At 37.1% G+C, this 20,119-nt stretch overlaps 1 protein-coding gene across 1 annotated transcript; it reads right to left on the bottom strand.

The window, feature by feature from the left end:
• Nucleotides 1-31: 31 nt before the first annotated feature.
• On the bottom strand, nucleotides 32-19,050 carry LOC136840812 (LON peptidase N-terminal domain and RING finger protein 3). The gene is made up of 7 exons (XM_067107725.1): nucleotides 18,294-19,050; nucleotides 4,848-5,095; nucleotides 4,316-4,592; nucleotides 3,484-3,677; nucleotides 2,747-3,045; nucleotides 1,179-1,560; nucleotides 32-986 (listed from the first exon to the last, which is right to left on the bottom strand). The coding sequence occupies exons 1-7, from the start codon at nucleotides 18,874-18,876 to the stop codon at nucleotides 873-875; spliced, it is 2,097 nt and encodes a 698-aa protein (XP_066963826.1). The 5' UTR covers nucleotides 18,877-19,050; the 3' UTR covers nucleotides 32-872.
• Between the last annotated feature and the right edge of the window lie 1,069 nt (nucleotides 19,051-20,119).

The raw sequence follows: 20,119 nt of genomic DNA, 5'->3' as shown, positions 1-20,119 counted from the left end.
CCTTGGTGTTAAGGGGAATAAATCACAAGTATTTAATTAAGATATATTTAAAAAATAACATAGAAATATTTCTCCAACAGCCAGTTTCATCTGCCAACTAAAGGTGGCCACATGAATTTTGTGCTTCAGCTTACGTAAATAAATAGGTATACAAGAGAAAAATCGTGACAAAACCAGACCATAAGATAGGAGTGGGACATTTAAATAATTATATACAATAAATATACAAAATATGGAAAGGATAGCTAGATACTGCTACCTAATAGTTTTATACTGGGCAAAAATACCACTGCTTTCCAGTTACTGGTTCAAATAAACTTGACAGATTACTGTAGTTTTTTTTTTTTTTGCAGCAATAACTGAATTCTGGAAATTAAAAAAAAAAAGTTTAATGGTACAGTGGTAAGCCCACTTTACAGTAAGTTTATGAACTAAATGCAATAAAAAAAATGTGATGATAAATGAATATACAATTATGAAGCCTTATACTAAATAAATAACCTTGGCCACAGTTACAGTACAGTACTTGTGATACACAACAAATTTGGACCTGAGAAGTTCATTAACCAGATCTCTTCAGAACTGGCTAACTAGTACTTATCCCATCAAGTACATTTTTGAAGAAATGTTCTACTTAAGACGGAAGATAGTACAGAAAAGACAGATGGTAGAAAGCTTTATAAAATACTGTAGAGTAATAACATTATTTGGCATATGAGATCACTCATTAAATAGAAATTATGAAGAAAAAGATGAATGCAGAACAAGTTTCCAATTCATGTGAAATACAAAATGATAAAGAGAATTACCACTGCAATTACAAAAAACTTATTCTGCATTCTCATAAGGTACAAGGTAAAAAAGTATCCTAGTCACTGTGTTCCAGAGTTAACCTGACATGCACGCTGTTGAACCATCACACATTTCAAGATGCACCGGATAACTTCTAACCTCCGTCTCAAATTTGTTTCCCGCAACACAGAAAGCTGCAATGAGAAAAAATTTTAATTACCTAATGGTAATGTCAATCCATATGAAGCAAAATATTTTATGAAAATGTTTTACAACTACTACATATAGCCATAAGATTCTTTAGGTATGATATATAATCTGGACAGTCAATAAGTTTTGGAAGAACAAAAAAGTTAAGTTTATGTGAGACTTTGTGCACTATGTACCTGAATACGAGAATCTAGGGGCAGGATGGCTACTATCCACCACATCCAAGTTGGTCCATTGGGTAATGTCCAGTACTCTGCTTCAACTGTTGGCATTGGTCCATAATGGCCTAGAATTCGTCTTTTGGTAGTGGGCTCCACAGATTCAAACCATAAAGAAGCTACTCTGTGGACTGCATCATGCAAGCGACGTGTTTCACCTAAATGATTTGATGGGATTCCCTCATCTTGGAGAAATTCAACTGCAGCAGTATTATACCCATCTTTCACACTTTTACTCTCTATTTTAAATCTCCTAGATCCCACGGTATTAACCACAGATCTTCCATCAGGTGTGTATTCTACATCCCTAATTTCCAGCATGGTTCCATACTCTGCATACCTGGAAAAGATACTGCTGTCAGGTAATTGTTATACATCACTTCTTAGAAGTAGAACTATTTAAATGGCAGTGTCTATGCTGTAAAGTACATACACACTTGGTATTAAATAAGGAACAGCATAAATATTTGTTTTTATGTAAGCTACATATTTGACTTTTCTCTGTACCAATGGCTTGTATCAAAGAGTGTTATAGAGATCTTAGATGCAATTTATATTGAAGGCCAAGAATCTTTACAGGTTTTTTAGCAGTCTCCCAAAAAATCTGTAATTAAAAAATTAAGAACCACCAATGTTTCTTCACTACTGTGGGACCTATTAGTTACATGAAATGCAATATTTAGGCACATGTAAGCTACTCACCAACTAAAGACCTTTCTGATTAGCAAACCTTTACAACTACAAATTAAACCACTTGTCTCAATGAAAGCACACAAACAACTTTGAGTCCTTAAATTTATACATTATTCTCTCTAATACTGAACTCCTCCTTCCTTGGATTATGCACAACATAAGAATCTGCACTCGCTTTTACTATTTATCCAGAAATTATGCACCTAAGAAATTTATAACAATTCTGTGATCTAGGAGAGGGCAAAATCTCAATAATAGCAAATACACTGTTTGTTAGAATGATTTACATTAACACTTATTGAGAAGGCAATATGCAAACTGACTAATGGCACTTCCCTCCTGGTACCATACAATGCCATCAACCCAGTAAGTTGGTGGCCTTTAAAACCTTGGTACAAGTGGAATGTGACATGTAAGCCAATGGTCAGGCTGCTCCTATTTAAGAATGTAAATTAAGAGCAGTATGATGACGTTAAAAGTATTAGAATTTGTAGGAGGGCAAACCTGGTTTTGTGTATAAATGGTGCTGCAAAATGGGCCCATGAAAGACCTCTATACCATTTTCAAGTGAAAGGAAACAGTAAATGAGTAAAGTTATGATGGCAAACGTGAAACTGTCAGCGATAAAGTCAGAATTCTACTTCATGATGGTAAGTAGCAAGTTGTCAATTTGTAGAGATTTTTGAGTAAACATATCAGATTCTGATAAATGCAGCTGGATGTATGTCTGTGCATGAGTACACAAACATGACTGATTCAAGCAGTTAGGTACAACTATTTGATGATGATGATAATGTATATATAACTAAATACTGAAAAACTATAATACTTACCCATTTTCACAATTATCCAACGGCATGCACATCCCAAATTCTCTAGTACCCGATTCCATGCATCTTCTGATCATTAAACGATAACGTGGTTCAAACACATGAAGAGGGCACATAATGGTAGGTATTGCTACTGTTGCGACAAAAATTGGAATTTCATGATGGCGGTCTTTTCCTGCATTAGCCAACTCTTCAAGCTCCTCTTCATGTTGACGCCGCCTTTCTGTGCATTCACTTGGCATCACACTATGCATAGCAACATCCAAGAACTCTGTTACTGCAGATCTTCGTTCAGCTAAACACTGGAAGATAAAATACAACCATTAATTAGAAAAAAGGCAGATTTATAAACAAAAAATAACTTTCTACTCTGAACAGGGAATAGGGTCATTATTAAGATACAGTATACAGTATAGTAATTAAATACTGCTCATCAGGAAAGACAAACCAGTTAAATACTAAAGAATTAACTTTGTAGTTCCACATTTCATTAAATAAAATTAGTGTTTACTGCATTCACCCGTCTTGCAATCTGAACTCAAATCACACTTTTGAGTCCAAAAGTTTATGGGCTATACATTAGATATTTTCTTTTGTATATTCATATTTTCATTATTTTTTTAACAATGCTTTGAATCTAACCCTAGTTACTAAAACTGGGAAAAAATTAGAACAAGTTTTAAAAGCCACTTAATAAAGTGTTTTACTTCCGTGTATTCCTTTTGCTGTATTATACTTACCACTCTGATAGATGTTTTACATAGTGGACAATTAGTCGAGTGATCTAAACAACGATCCAGACATGGCCGACAAAAACTGTGCCCACATGGAGTGGTTACTGGTTGGAACAGGTAACGAAAACAAAGTGTACACTCAAAGTCATTCTTCTCAAGATTGTTTGGATCAACACTGCGCACATAGCCAGTGCTGCTTTCTGTGAAAAACAAAATTATGATGAGCAAAATAAAATTAAAAGGATTCAACATGTGTATACGTAAAATGTGATATGCACCTAAAAGGTGTTAATGTATTTCATCCAAAGCACTCATTTTCCTTCCAAATGTCATGAATTAAATTTCCAATCTAGTACCATATACTTTATATATGACTTTTTTTTTATCACATCACCGTGATTCATATTCAATCAGTAAGCTACAAACGTCCTTTAATATCCAATTCGCTCTACCTCGAAATAATATATTTTCATATATGTTAGGTTTTAAGAATCTGGACTTGACTCAGAATCTACATCTATAAGGCAGCAAATTCTTAATGTTTGTGAAAAGGAGGAAATTGACAAGAAACACTATTAATGAACCTATAATGAGTAGATCAAATAAACTTACTCATGTCAGTGACTTTAATATCACTAAAACTTGTATCTTAATGTACCAAATAAAATCTTACATATTTATCAACATGAGAATTAAGAATAACTCAGTTGGCTTGTTAATATTATTTCTAATAATAATTGCTCCAAATTCAACTGAACAGTAAAACTTGAAAAAATACTGTCAGCATCACTAGATTGAAAAAACAACATACAGTACTATGAAATTAAAGGGCACTCACTTCTACGCCTTTCCTGCTGCAGATAAAATTTGTCTATCATTTTACGAATCTGAGTAACTTCCTCAATATTTAGAGAGGTGGAGGAACCAGATGGCCGCTGTCTTCCGCCATCTTCACTGTCCACATCACTTTCTTCTGAATCTGATTGCGATGGAACAGCATTATCTGACAGAGACTGACTCATACGTCTAGAAAAACTTTTGTGATGCCAACTGCTTCTTCCTTCAACATTAAACCTTTTGGCTACTGTAAGTCGAACTAGCATCCGATGCAATGCCTGTAATGTACATAAAAATATCATTATAGTATTACACAAGAAGAATTTTCAAAAGTATACTGCCTTATAATTCACTGCAGATTTAATTTACACTATCAATATGGGCAAGCACAGTACTGTACTGTAGACTCAAATGCTCAAGTATCAAATATTGCCTGTGTCTTTTATTTTTAACATAACCTATGAGGAAATGTATATCATTATATTTTCCCAACCAAAATAAAAGTACAATCAAGAAAATTAAACCAATTTTACCTTAGTTACTTCCTCCTTAATGCTTCTTATACTGCAACAGTCTTCTAACACAGCACATTCTAGAAGGGAAATGAAGGCCTCTTCATATCTACCAAGAGAATTGAGGGCCATGGCACGCCTAAAGTGGCCTTTTGCCCACTCAGGCTGACATTTCACAGCAGCATCAGCATCAGCTAAGGCCTCTTCAGCACGACCCAGCGTGTGAAGCACATGAGCCCGATTACTAAGGAGGAGGTGATCTTCAGGAGCTAAAATAAAAAAAAAAAAAAAAAAAAATGAATAAATAGTACAAAATGAAAATGTTACCTAATATGTCACAGTAAAATATTCATTTTTAAAAAGTAATATACAATACTCAAAATACACTAAATTGCATTACAGATAAGTAGATATGGCAAAGTTTTGCATTAGAAACAATTTAATCCAATTGAAAAATTAAAATATAGGAAAAAAATTCATACAGGTGCAAATTATTGTCCTAACATTGCCAAATGGTATTTTAATTTTTATGAACCATAATTTTTCACTCTTAACTGCACTGATGGGAACTGAGATAAGGTCTCAACTTTTAGATATTTTGATGAGCTACTATCACTGATTAATAAGACTATTCTAGATGTCAATTCTACTGTATATGATTAAAAATTCTTTAGGTCTATAATACAAACTGACCAACATAAAGTAGGGTTCTTTTGAGGTATTCATAATACAGTTAACAGTAACATTTAAACAGACTCAAGATAAAAAGAAATTGACATTCTGACGTACAAAACACCATAATAGGATTTCAAGTGTTTCCACTTCCTACATCATTTTGTATGAATTTTGGTACTCTCTCTTCATGAGTCTGCAGATATGGAAGGATGCTACTCTATTTTCAACTACCAAACTTTAGTCAACAGATTCCTTCATAATGCACTTTCTCCTCGGTTACTGAAGAAATTCAAAAATAAATTTTAATACTATAAACATAGCATGTGCACTGGCTAGATTTAACTTGAATGCACAATTAAAAATTCTGATCAATTCTGAGTACAGTAGTTTTATTCTTACACATTTGGTGGACTAAGTTAGAAGCCCATTTTCTGTGGATCTAGCAACCCCCTGACTCTCCATTCCCAGCTAGCCACTTAAGAAAAACTTCAAACAAAATCTAGGGATTCTGCAGAAGTATTTAATTGTTTTTTTACAAAAAATGTCTTCAGTAGATGTTTCTGATTTTGTACTCATTGAGGAGGGTATGAAGCTAGCAACCTTAAAGTCTTGCTAAGAACATATGGGTAACACCTTTCCTGGTGCCTAATGGCAGCTGATTTACAAAGTTAAATGAATAACAAATGAAAAATACTTTTAAAAATGCATACAATATATGTCAACTTTTAAAGAATGTTTGTCAGTTACAAATTTTAACTCTAATTGCAACTGTTTAAGGTCACACACATAACCTGATCTATTCATTGACATTTTACCACTGTTCTGAAATACACGTACAAAATTCATAAAACCAGGAACGCTGCTATACATAAAAACACAATGTTAAAATTCGTGGGACTGCAGTATTATCAATGCAATGCTAAAATGCTATGGTACCTGTGCTACAACAGCTTCATAACATGTTTTACAACAGAATTACAAAGCTAGCTCTCCCTCTCTCCTAACATATTAAGAAGGGATAGATCAGTGAAAATTTTCAGTAAGTACAAAAGAACGAACACCTACAAGCCACCAGCAATGCACGTACACCTGGACTTGGACCAGGTTGTAGTTAAAATTAATTTTAGCAAGCATGCGACATCGCACGCAGCTTGTAAGCTCTTAACGGAAATTACAAAAGTACATAATCACAAAAAGTAAAATTAATGATGGACATCTTATGCGCAAAAGAGTGAGGTATCATAAATATACATTTCTGTAACATCCATCATTGTGTCCACTACATTACCCTAAGATAAAATTTGGCAGCAGTCAAAACTGCTAACAGCATGAACCTGTAACATATTATATATATATATAGTATATATATATATATATATATATATATATATATATATATATATATATATATATATATATACTTTAAGTTATTTCTCCCTTTTTTATAAAGAGTGTACAGAAAACTTTTCATTTCTTAACTGTCTCTAGAGATAAGATTGCTAGGCTATGTCCTTTTCTTGACAGGCAAAGAATCTTACATGCAGAAGACTCACTGGTAAGCTCATGGCCTTTCAACTAACAAATCATTTGCGCGATAGAGCAGCAACAATTTTCACCTTCGAAAGCATCAAGACTCTCGTTTAAAGGGAACTCACTCTCTCTCTCTCTCAGATCACAGGCTTGCTCAATGGGTAAAACCCCGTGCCGACTCACGGCCAGCTCAATCTACGAACAACCTCCCTCCCTCCCTTTCTCACGTTGTTTGTTAACCATGCCATAATTTTGCAATTGACACTTGTACTTACAAACCCCTTAAATCTAGAGGGATTGTAACAATGCTTACGTTCTGGCCCGCAACAGCAGCCCTATTTAGTAATGAAAAGTCACAGCATTTACTTTTATAAAGAAGCACGTGACAAACGTACTCTGAACAAGAAGCCTTGTAAATTTTGGTGTTCATACAACTGTCAAATAAAGCAAGTTGCCTAGCTCCTTGAAAGTCTAAGGTAAACCTTAAAAAAAACTACCTTAAGACCATTAACAAAAAAAAAAAAAAAACTTTAAATGGAGTTACAGGAAGAGCAATGAAAGTTATACCATTGAATACTGCTCCTACATATCAAACTGGGAAAAGATAAGGCGCTACCAAAGTCCTTTTACTACCCTACCGGACATGACGCATTACGTATACACTAGCCGCCCACTATAGTCATCTCGACTTTCCCAAACATACAATCATTCATATCCTTGGAGGAAATATATGCCTCCAAGTGGATATCAGGGATTAGCAGTTTCTTAGTATCAGGGCATACTACCTAGTGGTACTGTACTGAATGTCAATTCCACTATTTTACATGAAAAAAGATGGACTTGAACCATATCAACAGACAATGCCTAACCTAATCTTGTACTATAATTATTTCTAAATTCAAGTACGAGTCGGGTTTTTTTTAAATCAAGGTTAACTACAATGTACTGCAATACTGCGTTTGTTTTTTTATCAACCAAGAAATTATTTTCTCTTTCAATGTAAGCAAGCTATTTTTCTGCCATGTTTAATACATTTAATTCACTTTCTCTCAATGTTTAACCGCGTCAAACACCGTGTATTTCAAAGCTACATTACTTGTCTTGGTTTAGGAATGGTATTTTGTATGGCATTTCCACATTCATCTATTCTCCCAGGGCTAAACATTTATCCATTATTCTCTCTCTCTCTCTCTCTCTCTCTCTCAGACACGCTATACTTCACGTACACAATCATCAGAGGCCAGTTAGCAACTGACAAATTGCATTTAACAATTCCCATTCTTCAACTACTTGAGAGAGAGAGAGAGAGAGAGAGAGAGAGAGAGAGAGAGAGAGAGAGAGAGAGAGAGAGAGAGAGAGAGAGAGAGAATTTGGCTTCTTTGACATTACTGCAAGCAATCGTACCATGAGAAAAACTGACAAATTATCCAGGAGAGAAACTTCACCACTGAATAAACTACGTTCTTCTTCCGAGTCAAAAGAAAATCCTGCAAGCAACCCCACTCCCAGCAGAAGAAAAAGGTTCGGGGGATACAGTCTGGTCTCGTAAGTCCAGATGAGGAAAATCAATAGCCTACATAAGCGGAGGCCATACACGTGTCAAGCAGCCAACATCCTCCCACCCGACCCTTCCCACTCCACTCAACACATCCCCCTCCCCCTCCCTCGCTCGCTCGGGCTCTCTCTCTCTCTCTCTCTCTCTCTCTCTCTCTCTCTCTCTCTCGCGTGTGGGGGAATAAAAGCGATACGTAAATATCAATACACGAGAACGCAAATTCTAAGTTTAACAATTACTGTAAGTAAAACTTACGTATAATAGTCATGAACCCCGATTTAACGTCCCACTGCTTTTGCACTGTGGCACTCACCTATGACGTCACCAACGAGCAGGCTCAGCAACTTCAAAACAATACTTACCGCGAAATGACTTTTAACGTGACATGAATGTACGCCTTCAAAAGCACGGGTTTCAATTTACTAAACCCACATAAGCAGAAGGGACAGATGGGGTTAAAGATACGTAATCTGACAGGTATGTGTGAGGTTGGTAACTTCAAGGACGCACATGAGAAGTGAGGTGGCTATGCAGAAAATTTTTCTTGATAAAAAAAAAAGGCGTGCGAAGCAGAGATAAGGACTGTTAGCAACATCAGGACAATACCGGGCAGCTGCACTAGCAGATGTCATCTATAACAATTCATGAAAGCAGTCCACGGGGTCTCTTAATTGTCATAATGAATGGCTTCTCCCATACATAATGTCAACACTCCCACAAGCAATAATTCCTGCCCCCTCCTTTTTTGGTGCCTGCAAACGCCTTTCTCATATCAAATTCCCAGCTTCATCAAAATATGAATAACAAATTAATCAGTCATTTATATACATAAAATAAATACTATTATCTACTTGACACGTCCCTTTGAAGCCTAATGCAAAAAGTTACTTTATATGTTCAGAGTACAGTAGCAATTCACCGCATCTAGTGAAAACAAAGTATATTCGATCGAGATGTTAATTCATTTATTCTTCAAGGATAATTCTCCCTCGGAATTTAATCGCGCATCGATGTAATATGATACCTTCCTCATCCTGGCGACTATAATATATAAACCTACGATAACTAAAGGGTATAATTTTCAAATAATGAATAGTTTACGCAAGGAATACAGAGACAACACAGGCTCTTAGTCAACATACAATGAGGTTTTACATAAAGCTCTATAGCTTGCATAACCTATAAACACGGAACAAAGTTACTCTGCGCGAGTTTCCTATTAATTACGTGAACAACCGGGACTAAGACTGGCAATTCAACTTAAAAAAAAATACGTAAAACGAAAAACGTCAACCGAGAAATGAATCAAGAGTGCAAGAAACGCTTGCATAAGGGAGAGTGGGCAAGTGTCGCTGGTTCTCTTAAACGGGGTCGCCGCCACTTACACAACCACGTGAGTCGACGAACGAACACACTCGCACAGCTGACGGTCACGTAGCCAGCGTCTTCCACCTCTGCACATCCAGGGTTATATAAATGCACAAATATTTAGTTCTCTAAGTACCAAGTGTCACTATGTGTGTTCTGTATGACATTTACAATCACATCTGATATAAAAGAAACAACAACACAATTTCTTTAGCCTACAAAGACCAGATTACCTTACTGCTTAATACGAGACACGGCAACAAAGGCCGATCAACTTCAAGATGACCTCAAGCTGGATAGTAAAACGACACCGTAATTATTATAACATATCAAAAAGGACCTTTCCAGATAAATAATATTTAGGTCTATTACATACCTTGATCACATACGGTCAATATAACATCGATTTATTTTTCTTAAGCAATTACTGTAGCGTAATTACCAACTCCAAAACGGCAATCACTGTAACGTATCATTTCCTAATCGTCACGTTTTTTAACCTAACAGAAAGCGTATTTTACCCAGGGGTAGAAAAAAATAATTGAAAGCCGATTAACATTAAATTCAGGGTAGGCTATCAACATTAAATTCAGGGTAGGCTATACTGGCAATCTGGGCCTGTTGCCTACAGAACACGTTCAAGATTACTCTCCTTGGTATCTTCCTGTTACAATTGCACAGCAGGTTCTGTGTCCCGTAAAATTTTTCAGCATGGGGTCTCGAGTTTTGATGGGTTTTAAGAAACTGGGCTGTACGTAAGGACAACACAGTAATATATTGCGCTCGTCTCCTCAATTAATACCTTTCACACACACCAAGTAGGACAAAGCGTGTTTGCGTTTGTCTAGTTTACGATCAATGTTGAGGTGTTGGGAAGGGAAAGGTCTAGCTGTTGTGTCAAAACGACCGTTGAACGCAGAAAAGTGTTCAGAAGACAATAATTATTTATGTTACCCCAAGTATTGCTAGGTCTTTGCTACCACGGAAAGTTTAAGACTACGTATAGGCGCTCATGGAAGGATAGGAAAAAAGTGAATGTATAATAATAAAGAAAAAAAAAAAGGCTGTTGAACCTGGTGACTTGCAAGTGAGGAGGGCGAAAGAGTAAATGGGATAGTTGGTAATTTTGGAATACTGTATCTACAGTGAATACGAAGTCTGGTGAATAAAAATTCTGAAGGGTGCTTGACTGTTGGAAATATGCATTAACAAAAAAAAAAAAAAAAAAAAAAAAAAAAAAAAAAAAAATTACACCTGGGAAATAAAATGGTAATGATTAAGTAACTGACCTGGGTGTGCAAAGTATGTCTGGATGCTGGAAAGGTTCTAGATGAATTAATGACGATCAACTGTACCTTTGTGGGAGGGGGGAAAGGTGATATGTTATCGAAACTACAGAGGCATAATGTTGCTTGGCACTGATACAAAAATGTGGAAAGATTCATCTGAGAAAGACAAATGACAGGATTAAGAACAGCGGGTTTCTAAAGAAGGAAGGTGGTACATATGTGTAACAAGTGTTTGTTACGTGACAGTCGTGTGAAACCTTAAGAGTAAATGGGAAAGCTATATTTGGTGTACATTTACCCAGAGAAAGCCTTAACGCTTAGAAACAATATGAAGGTTGAATATAATCTTTAGAGATTAAGTTTTCATGAAATCAGTCTGTGAATAAAATGTAAATAAGGGCAACTGGCTTTGTGAGATATTCCTCCATGGGAGCTGAACACTTTAACTGAAGAAGGGCTGAGATGAGGTAATGAAAAGACACATCCGAGTACAAGTTTGTGGGACAATAAATCACGTTATGGAAAACGGAATGGTTGATACTTGTAGATGGAACCGTGTTGCTTGGTAATAGAATACAGAAGCTGCAGAGATTGACGAAAGATTTTCAAAGTGTCAGTAAAAGTGACTGTTAACAAAATATGATTATGAGATTAAATAGATACCAGTAAGGTGAAACAATGAATGTTAGTGCAATGGGCAGAAAATGGAAGTGGTCCATCAATTAAAGGTGCGGTATTTGAAATGTCAAAAAGGAATCACAACAGAAAATGGACTGTCAAAAAGGTGAATTACATAAGAAAAACAAGGAAGTAGGGCGTGGTAGAGTTAAAGAGCATTTAAGAATAAAAATTACCAGAGTATGACGTTGGGGTTCTTAACTCTCCCTGGAAGTCAATGAAAGAAAAAAGATGGAAACTGTCTTGAAAAACAACTGAAAGAGTTAGAAATGAAGAGATAAAAATATGGAGGGGGAATAAAAGTATGGGAGTAAAAATGTTGGCAAATGTGAAAAACAGCTTTTGCTAGATCATGTGGCAAGAATGGAATATGAATGGTCGTCGAAAAATGTGAGCATGTGAGCAACTGGGTAAGTTTTCGATGCAGGACAAGGAGACTGAAAATAGGATTTGTAAATGGAATGAAAGAGCCTAAATATCCAGGAAGCGTGCGTGTAAAAAGGAAGATAAGAGCCTAGTGGTGCAATGTTTAAGGGGGAGGGAGGAGAGATAGATGTACAACTGATAAGACTTTTGTGTAGGTAAGTGAAGTGGCTAATGCTACAGAGATTATCTGATATGGAGCTCATCCTTGATTCACAAATTAACAGGTTAATATATAACAATGGACTTCACCATATGGACTCTTCCCTTTACAGGAATCTTCTAGTTTTCAGCAAGTCTTTTTAAGATGAGGTTTTTAGCTCATGTCATGTATCTCTGACTCTTAAGCTGATGCTGGTACCGTACTCATTCTCAGCTGGGATGAATCGAGTGGGCAGCCTGAGAGTATAAACCACAGACCTTGTGAATGCCAATTTTCCTGACAGGTGATCACTCGAGACTCATGATAGCCATTACTGCCATGTTCATCTTTTAATTGGCAAAAGAGCCATTTTAGCATAAAATGAGCCTTTGTAGCTTATGGAAAAAGGGTAAATATGGAATGAGGTGGCATGACAAGCATTAAAAGGCCACCAAAACAGAGGAAGGTTCTTCTGTAGCTTGATGCAACACAGGCCAAACTAGTGCAGTACCTTAGTTATAAAAAATGTAAATAAGAAAAGAACCCACATTACAGAAAAACACTTGTTATTGCAAGAAAAGATAAGGGTACAGTACAGTAATTGATCAGAACTGACACAATTCAGTCCTAACAGGGAAAGCCAATATATATTAAGCACAGCAAATTTTAGAGTACGCGCATTACGTACTATAGTCTAGGAAAAAAGCTCAGTTGGCTAAAATTAACCTTAAGAAAAGAAAGTGCAATCTAAACAAAATTTCATGTTTTTAAGCAGGTTTAGCCATTTAAACTACCGGGTGCATAATCACTCCAAGATAGTTTGAAGTAACATGAATACCCAAAATTCCTAAAGAAGTGAAAAGGTTCCAAATAATTTTCAAGAGTAAGTTATTGGACGGGTCCAAAAAGAGTAAATTACTGCAAAGAGAGAGAGAGAGAGAGAGAGAGAGAGAGAGAGAGAGAGAGAGAGAGAGAGAGAGAGAGAGAGAGAGAGAGAGAGAGAGAGAGAACCAATGTAGGTAGGAACTGCCTAAAAGGCACTGATATTGTATAATTAACTGGAGTCCTAATTGGATATGCTTACAGGATCAGAGTTGAGAGATGAAGATAACACACCATGAGCTTGAGAGCAAACAACAAAAATATGCTCTAGGGCAAAACAAAAAGGGATGACTCATCAGGTAAAACATGTTTTAATTAAATGAATGACATGAACTGGGTACCTGGCAGCGTCACAGCTTCTACCACCTTCAAAAGTATCAGGATTGATGAGACCAGGAAAACTGAGTTTTAAAATGGGAAGGGGAGGGAGGAGCAACTGAGCAATATAACAATGCAGAACAGCACCACACTATAGATACCATCTTGATGTTCTGCAGAATTAAAGAAAATCACAATGGAAGTAAATACATGATTGACAGGTGGTCAAAAATGCACTACAAATTATAGAGAAGTTATGTCTAGCAGATGAAGTTCCTGTAAGTTCTTGACTTCTGCCTAGAACCCAACAATAGCAGACCTCAGGATCCACAGCATCCACATTAGCCTATATCCTTGTCTTTTAAACATCACTTAGCCTTGTAGTAACAAATGTTCATTTATTTTCACGTGCAACCTAAGGGTTCAAGCTTAAGGCAACAGCAAACTATGCTAGGTAACTTTCATATCACACAGTCTACACTGATACATATAATAGTAGTGATGGGTTGGTTAAAATTCCTGAATATACTGTACAGTACTTCACAGTGGGAGACAGTAAAGATGCTGTACTTTAGTTCAATACTGTAATGTCACTGGGAGTAATACGAACCTCAGATAAAAAAAAAATGTGGCTTGAGAACAGCAAGAACTGCAAGATATAAGAGGACACAGGTGGGGGAGGGGGGAGAGCTGTTTATGGTGAGGAAGTAGTTTATTTAAAATTAGGGGGAGGGGTTGAGGCACTTGTAGGAGAAGGTGGGTATTCAGTGAGTCTGGCTTCGAGCCAATAGAAAACTCAAAATAGTAACAGTTTCATAAGTAGCTTTGACAACCAATATTTAGATAACAGCACTAAGAAAGTCTGGTATGTACTTTCAAGATATGGAGCTTATGTTTTGAGTCAGGTCTGGTCATCAGAGGTTCTCTTGCCAAAAAAAACATGTGCTACATGTAAGAAGCTGCATATCACTCCACATCAAATTCACCACAAGTACTGATTCCGGTGAAGATTACCCATCACAAGCAACCTCAGCTGCTGTGCACATACAGAGGCTCATGACTTATACAGCAAACACTGCCTCTTATGTCCGTGCAACTTAATATTAAAAATCATCCAGTGTCATTTTGCTTAAGCTTATACTCAAATTACTTTAACAGTATCCACGGATGTGATTTCAGCAAACAGCACATACAAATGGTCTCTGTTCCAATGTGTAATGTGCCAATGAAGCGAACTGACAGCATTGTTTGTTCTGATTGGAAATACATTTCAAAGGCTATGGAACCATGTGGCGATGATGCTAGGGAACAAAATACTCAGAGAAAGGCTGAAGACATTCCAGACCCATCTCCCAAGCAAACTTACATGACAGACATTACATTATTAAGCTTACCACTTAGTCCTTGAGACATTACCATATCTAACAAAAGGTAAGAGGCAGATCAAAGGCTTTTGAGCATGCTTGCTGAATGGATTAACTGAGTTCTATAATTCTACAAGGAATTTAAATCTATGGATAAAAAGACTTCAAAATGGTATGCTGAAAGAGTTTTGCAAGCCCACATTTGACAAGATAGGCAAATTTGGTATCTGCCTCATCGAGGCATTCATTTCTTTAAGAACAAGTTCAAAACTGTTTGATTGTATGACTAGACATCCGGGAACATCTTTGAAATCGTATGGCTAGACATCAGGGAATATCTTTAAACTGAGCAGATTTTACAAGGTTTTAACCACACTAACACTTGTGGTAATTCTAAGCCGGCTGTCCGCGGTGAGCTAGACTGTGGCATTTGTCGTTTTTCTATGTTATTTTACTTGCTTTACAAGAATTTAAAGTCATATTTTGTCGGCCGGCTGTAAAATATCCGTAATTGACCTTTGAAGACTACACGACTTAAGTATTTAACGCGGGGGTAGGTCTAAGGCGGCATTCCGTGACAAGCCCGCCCACCTCCCTCCATAACTAATACGGCAAAATTGTAACCAGTAAACAACTCTAGGTACGTTAGGTTGGTATTTTTAGGGGTTTACTGGTTACAATTTTGCCGTATTAGCTATGGAGGTGGGGGCTTGCCATGAATGCCGGCTTAGACCTACCCCCACGTTAGGTAATACAAGTCGTGTAGTCTTCAAAGGTCAATGACAGCTTAGTTACAGCCGGCTGACAAAATTTTACTTTAAATTCTTCTAAAGGAAGTAAAATAACATAGGAAAACGTCAATTGCCATAGTCTAGCTCACCGCGGACAGCCGGCTTAGAATTACCACACTTGTTACTGCTTTGCTACTTTGATTAGATTTAACCAAAAAGAAATTTCCCATCATGAGAGATATTAATAGCATGGTCTATTACATGCATGTACCTCTTGAAAACAAAGGCTTTCACAGAAAGGTTATGCATTCAATTCCGGTTTCCAAGAGAATTAACCAAGTCAATGACCTACATTTAGACCTGGTTATACCAGTTGACCTTGCCTTATTCAGTGGCGTTTGGAATCTTTACATGTTCTACTTCAAAATAACATTGAGAAACTACCACCTAAAAAGAGAGAAATTTTAATAACTGCACTGTGTATGTCCTTGCTTAGATTTCCAAACCCACACATGGTGAAAGTAAAATGCGTGCTACAAGAGACTTGTAGTAGAGGGAAAACTCTCAACAGAAGAACCTATTATTCATATTTTCAAGCTGCAGTCTCTCCAGATGTGGATTCCTACAGGAATGTCTTATAATGTTGCATGGTGTGTCTAACTTACTGTGACACTACCTAATGTTGGGACAATTTCATCAGGACAGTGCATGAACCTGCTTGCGCAACAGATGAGTGGAATTCGTCAGGGGTATAAAGGGCGTTGCTGCAATGAAATATATGCTGGAAGCAACTGATCAGGATAGTAAGAAAAGACATAAACAGCATTTTGTGAGCAGAAGCAATTCTTAATGACTGGTCTATTACTGTACAGTACTGAGATATCTAATCTAATAACCATGGAGAACTGGAACCACTCACACCTAAACATCTGCTTCTTAAGAGACATAAATCATATCTGCATCCAGTCAATCATGACTAGTTATGTATTCCTGTGCATTTGAATTTGATATAACAACCCTGCTCTTTTCCCTATAATCTGTTAAGACTCTGGGTTGAATATTCTTAGAAATAACAATTTAGTTATTTATTCCAAGATATATTTTGAATCCACCAATTATTCTATGATTCTATGTGTCTGTGTTTGTTTTTGGTGGTATATATCTGCTATATATATATATATATATATATATATATATATATATATATATATATATATATATATATATATATATATATATATATATATATATATATATATATATATATATATATATATATATATATATATCAGATTTCATGTGTATATTTCCACATTTTAATGGTTTTGTTCCTCACTATTTTTATGTATAAAAGGCAACTTTTACATAAAAATGTAAAAGTATTCCTTGCCCAGTCGCATTTTTGTTTTTTGTACTTCTGGCATGAACAATGTCCTGTGACATGTGAACCTAGGCATTGTACTCTCTATCTCCTCTGATTTACAGTCCTTTAAGCAAAGGTTTACACAACTTCCTAACCAAAAAGCGGTCAGGTACATTTGCCCCGCTTATGTCCAAATTTCTGGCATCTGAAGCACTGTACCTGTCACACTCTTAAACTTACTCAGCACTTGTGGAATATCATCAGTTATTCCTCTATTCTTTCTAATACGTTGCAACCCAGGCTTGTACGATGAAACATCTCATCCCTTAAGTTATGAAGAAGTCGAATTTTTGTCTCTGCTTGTATAGGCTTAGCTATGGTTACAACAAAATGATTGTTTATTATAATGGCATCTATCTTCATAATGAAAATAAGAGCATTTGCCGATTATTAATGTTTTGTCAAACATTTTGTTAAGGGGCAACCAAATGATTTCTTTTGTTTTGTCAGCTAGGTGGTATTGGTCATGAAATTTGAGCTTCCTTGAATATCCTTGCAATGCGAAATTGTGGCAACTAGCACATTAATTGCAGGTAATGTTATTTAAATTAATTTTGATGTAATGGGCACACATACTTATGTATGCACACATGCTGTATATATATATTATGTGGGGGTCCTTGGTGCAAAACACCCTCCCATCCAACCAAGTACATATGGGCCTGGGACCTTAGACTGGATTAGGATGTGCACCTATATTTTACTATGGATAATGGTACTTTTGACTAAGTTAGGTGGTTTAATAGAGCATTTCCATCGTCAATACCAAACCTAAATTACCATAGAAAATTCTATTACGAAAACATAGGCCTCATAAAGTTACATTTAATTACAGGCGATTCCACGGTTTGTCACGGTTAGGCCTACAGCTAGAATGCGGCAGGGAGTTATCTACCGTAGGCCTAATCCTAGACTTTAGGCCTACAGACCAACTGAAGGGTGAACTGTGGAATAAATGGGGAAAATGACTGCTTAGGCCTATGTGATACATGAATAGGCCTAAGCCTGGTACATCGTGGAACAAGGCGACTCGTCGACCTGTAGAGGTTACAAAGGACATGGAAAATGAAATTTCGGACGACCACTCACCACGCTCGACGGCTTCGGCATAGAGACTGACAGCCTGCTCCAGGTCCTTGTGTCTGAAGGCTTCGTTCCCTTTAGTTCTGAGTTTCACCCCGTCCACTTCGCTGGACCACCAGCGGTCCACCAGGGACGATATGAGGACGTTAGTTTTAATATTCGTGAAGCTGACGTTTTTCTGTTTACTCTGACACACACGACACGTTTTGGGCACCTCCCTCAAAAGACACCGTCTGCAATACGTGTGGCCACAGGTTAATGTAACGGGTTCATGCAACACTCCCCAACAAGACGGACACGAGAAAACATTCCTAGTGGGCGGATTGGCGTTCTCCCTCGACTCCTGTCGCAGGTAGTCTAAGAGTTTACTGACGACGGGGAAGAGCTCCTCCACGGTCATGTTAAACATCCTGTAGCAGTGGTGGACCACTTCCAGACTTTCATTAACGTTACCTCTTTGGCTTAGGTAAGTTGCGTAAGACGTAAACAATTCGGTACTGGGGCCATTTTCCTTCAGGAGCCGCTCGTACATCTCTTTCGAGAGGAGGAGGCCTAATGCCGTCCTCCCTCCGCACTCTTGGACACTCATTCTACGCAAAATTCACTAATTTAACCCCGAGAGTTAAGGTTTCCGCACGGAGCACCGGCGACACATCTTAACTCAGTCGCGTCTCAACTGTCACTGAGGAGGCGACTGCTCAAACCAGCGAACAGTTTACGCGTACTATGAGCCCGACCGAGTCAGTCGTCCCAGCCTCTTTTTCGCCAGCATACACCAGGGAAGTCGCGACTCACGTGTTGCTCTCTCGACGCTGATTGGTCGTCAGCTTCCTAGCCTCTCTCCGACGTCATCAATTTCCGCGTACCATTTAAGTAATCATTACGAGAATCTTATTTATTTTCTTCTTTTTTACCGTTCAGATCTTGCCGCTTTTTAATAACATTACGTTAACAAAATCATTAACTTATATGCTTTTTTTAAATGGGTGTGTAGAAATGAAATGCAAGCACGTTCAGCCGACTGCAGGAACTTCTTTCTTGTTTGCCAACCCAGTGCCTTTCGCAGTCTGTAAATACAAACATTTATATATATACAACAATGACGTCTACCAAAGAGGATTTCCTGGGACGAACAACATCGATGTGATTTATTTTCCTTCTCTGATGACGCAACGATAGTAGACAGTAAATCTGGGATGCGGAACAACATAGTTGAAATCTGCGTTTTGTAATTATATTAGACCAATGTCTGAGTACTGTTTTGTACTCCGAAGGCTCTTCGTTTACACAAATCGATCTGTATATAAACAGTATTATGAACTAATTAAGTTTTATTAATCATTTCCCTGGCAATTATAAGTCAAACCCTCTCTTTCATGCAAGGGAATCACTGAGTTCCATGGCAAGTTTGACAAACAATTAACATTAAAATTCATAATTTCCTGCTGATCTCGTGTGAAACTAAATCTAGGCGAGAGCGCTTTCGTTTCGTTTACCTGTATCGTACACATGCAGTATATGTCACGAGATCGAACATGCGCTCTCATACGGTACGTTCTCTCTCTCTCTCTCTCTCTCTCTCTCTCTCTCTCTCTCTCTCTCTCTCTCTCTCTCTCTCTCTCTCTCTCTATATATATATATATATATATATATATATATATATATATATATATATATATATATGTGTGTGTGTGTGTGTGTGTGTGTGTGTGTGTGTGTGTGTGTGTGTGTGTATGAAACCCATACTTCAACAGTTAAAGAATGAATTTGGCAGTGATTGTTGTGTTGTTTATATCTTAAGCGATCCTTGCTAAGAAAACGACCATATATGA

Source organism: Macrobrachium rosenbergii, chromosome 8 (genome assembly GCF_040412425.1).
Source record: "Macrobrachium rosenbergii isolate ZJJX-2024 chromosome 8, ASM4041242v1, whole genome shotgun sequence".
NCBI classification, from domain to species: Eukaryota; Metazoa; Arthropoda; class Malacostraca; order Decapoda; family Palaemonidae; genus Macrobrachium; species Macrobrachium rosenbergii.
This window is presented reverse-complemented; position numbering and strand designations above follow the sequence as displayed.

Coding starts and splice junctions, on each gene's coding strand:
- LOC136840812 (XM_067107725.1), bottom strand. CDS start 18,876: ATGAGTGTCCAAGAGTGCGGAGGGAGGACGGCATTAGGCCTCCTCCTC. Junction 5,096..18,293: donor TGCCGAAGCCGTCGAGCGTG/GTGAGTGGTCGT, acceptor TTTTTATTTTAG/CTCCTGAAGATCACCTCCTC. Junction 1,561..2,746: donor TTGGATAATTGTGAAAATGG/GTAAGTATTATA, acceptor TATCTTTTCCAG/GTATGCAGAGTATGGAACCA.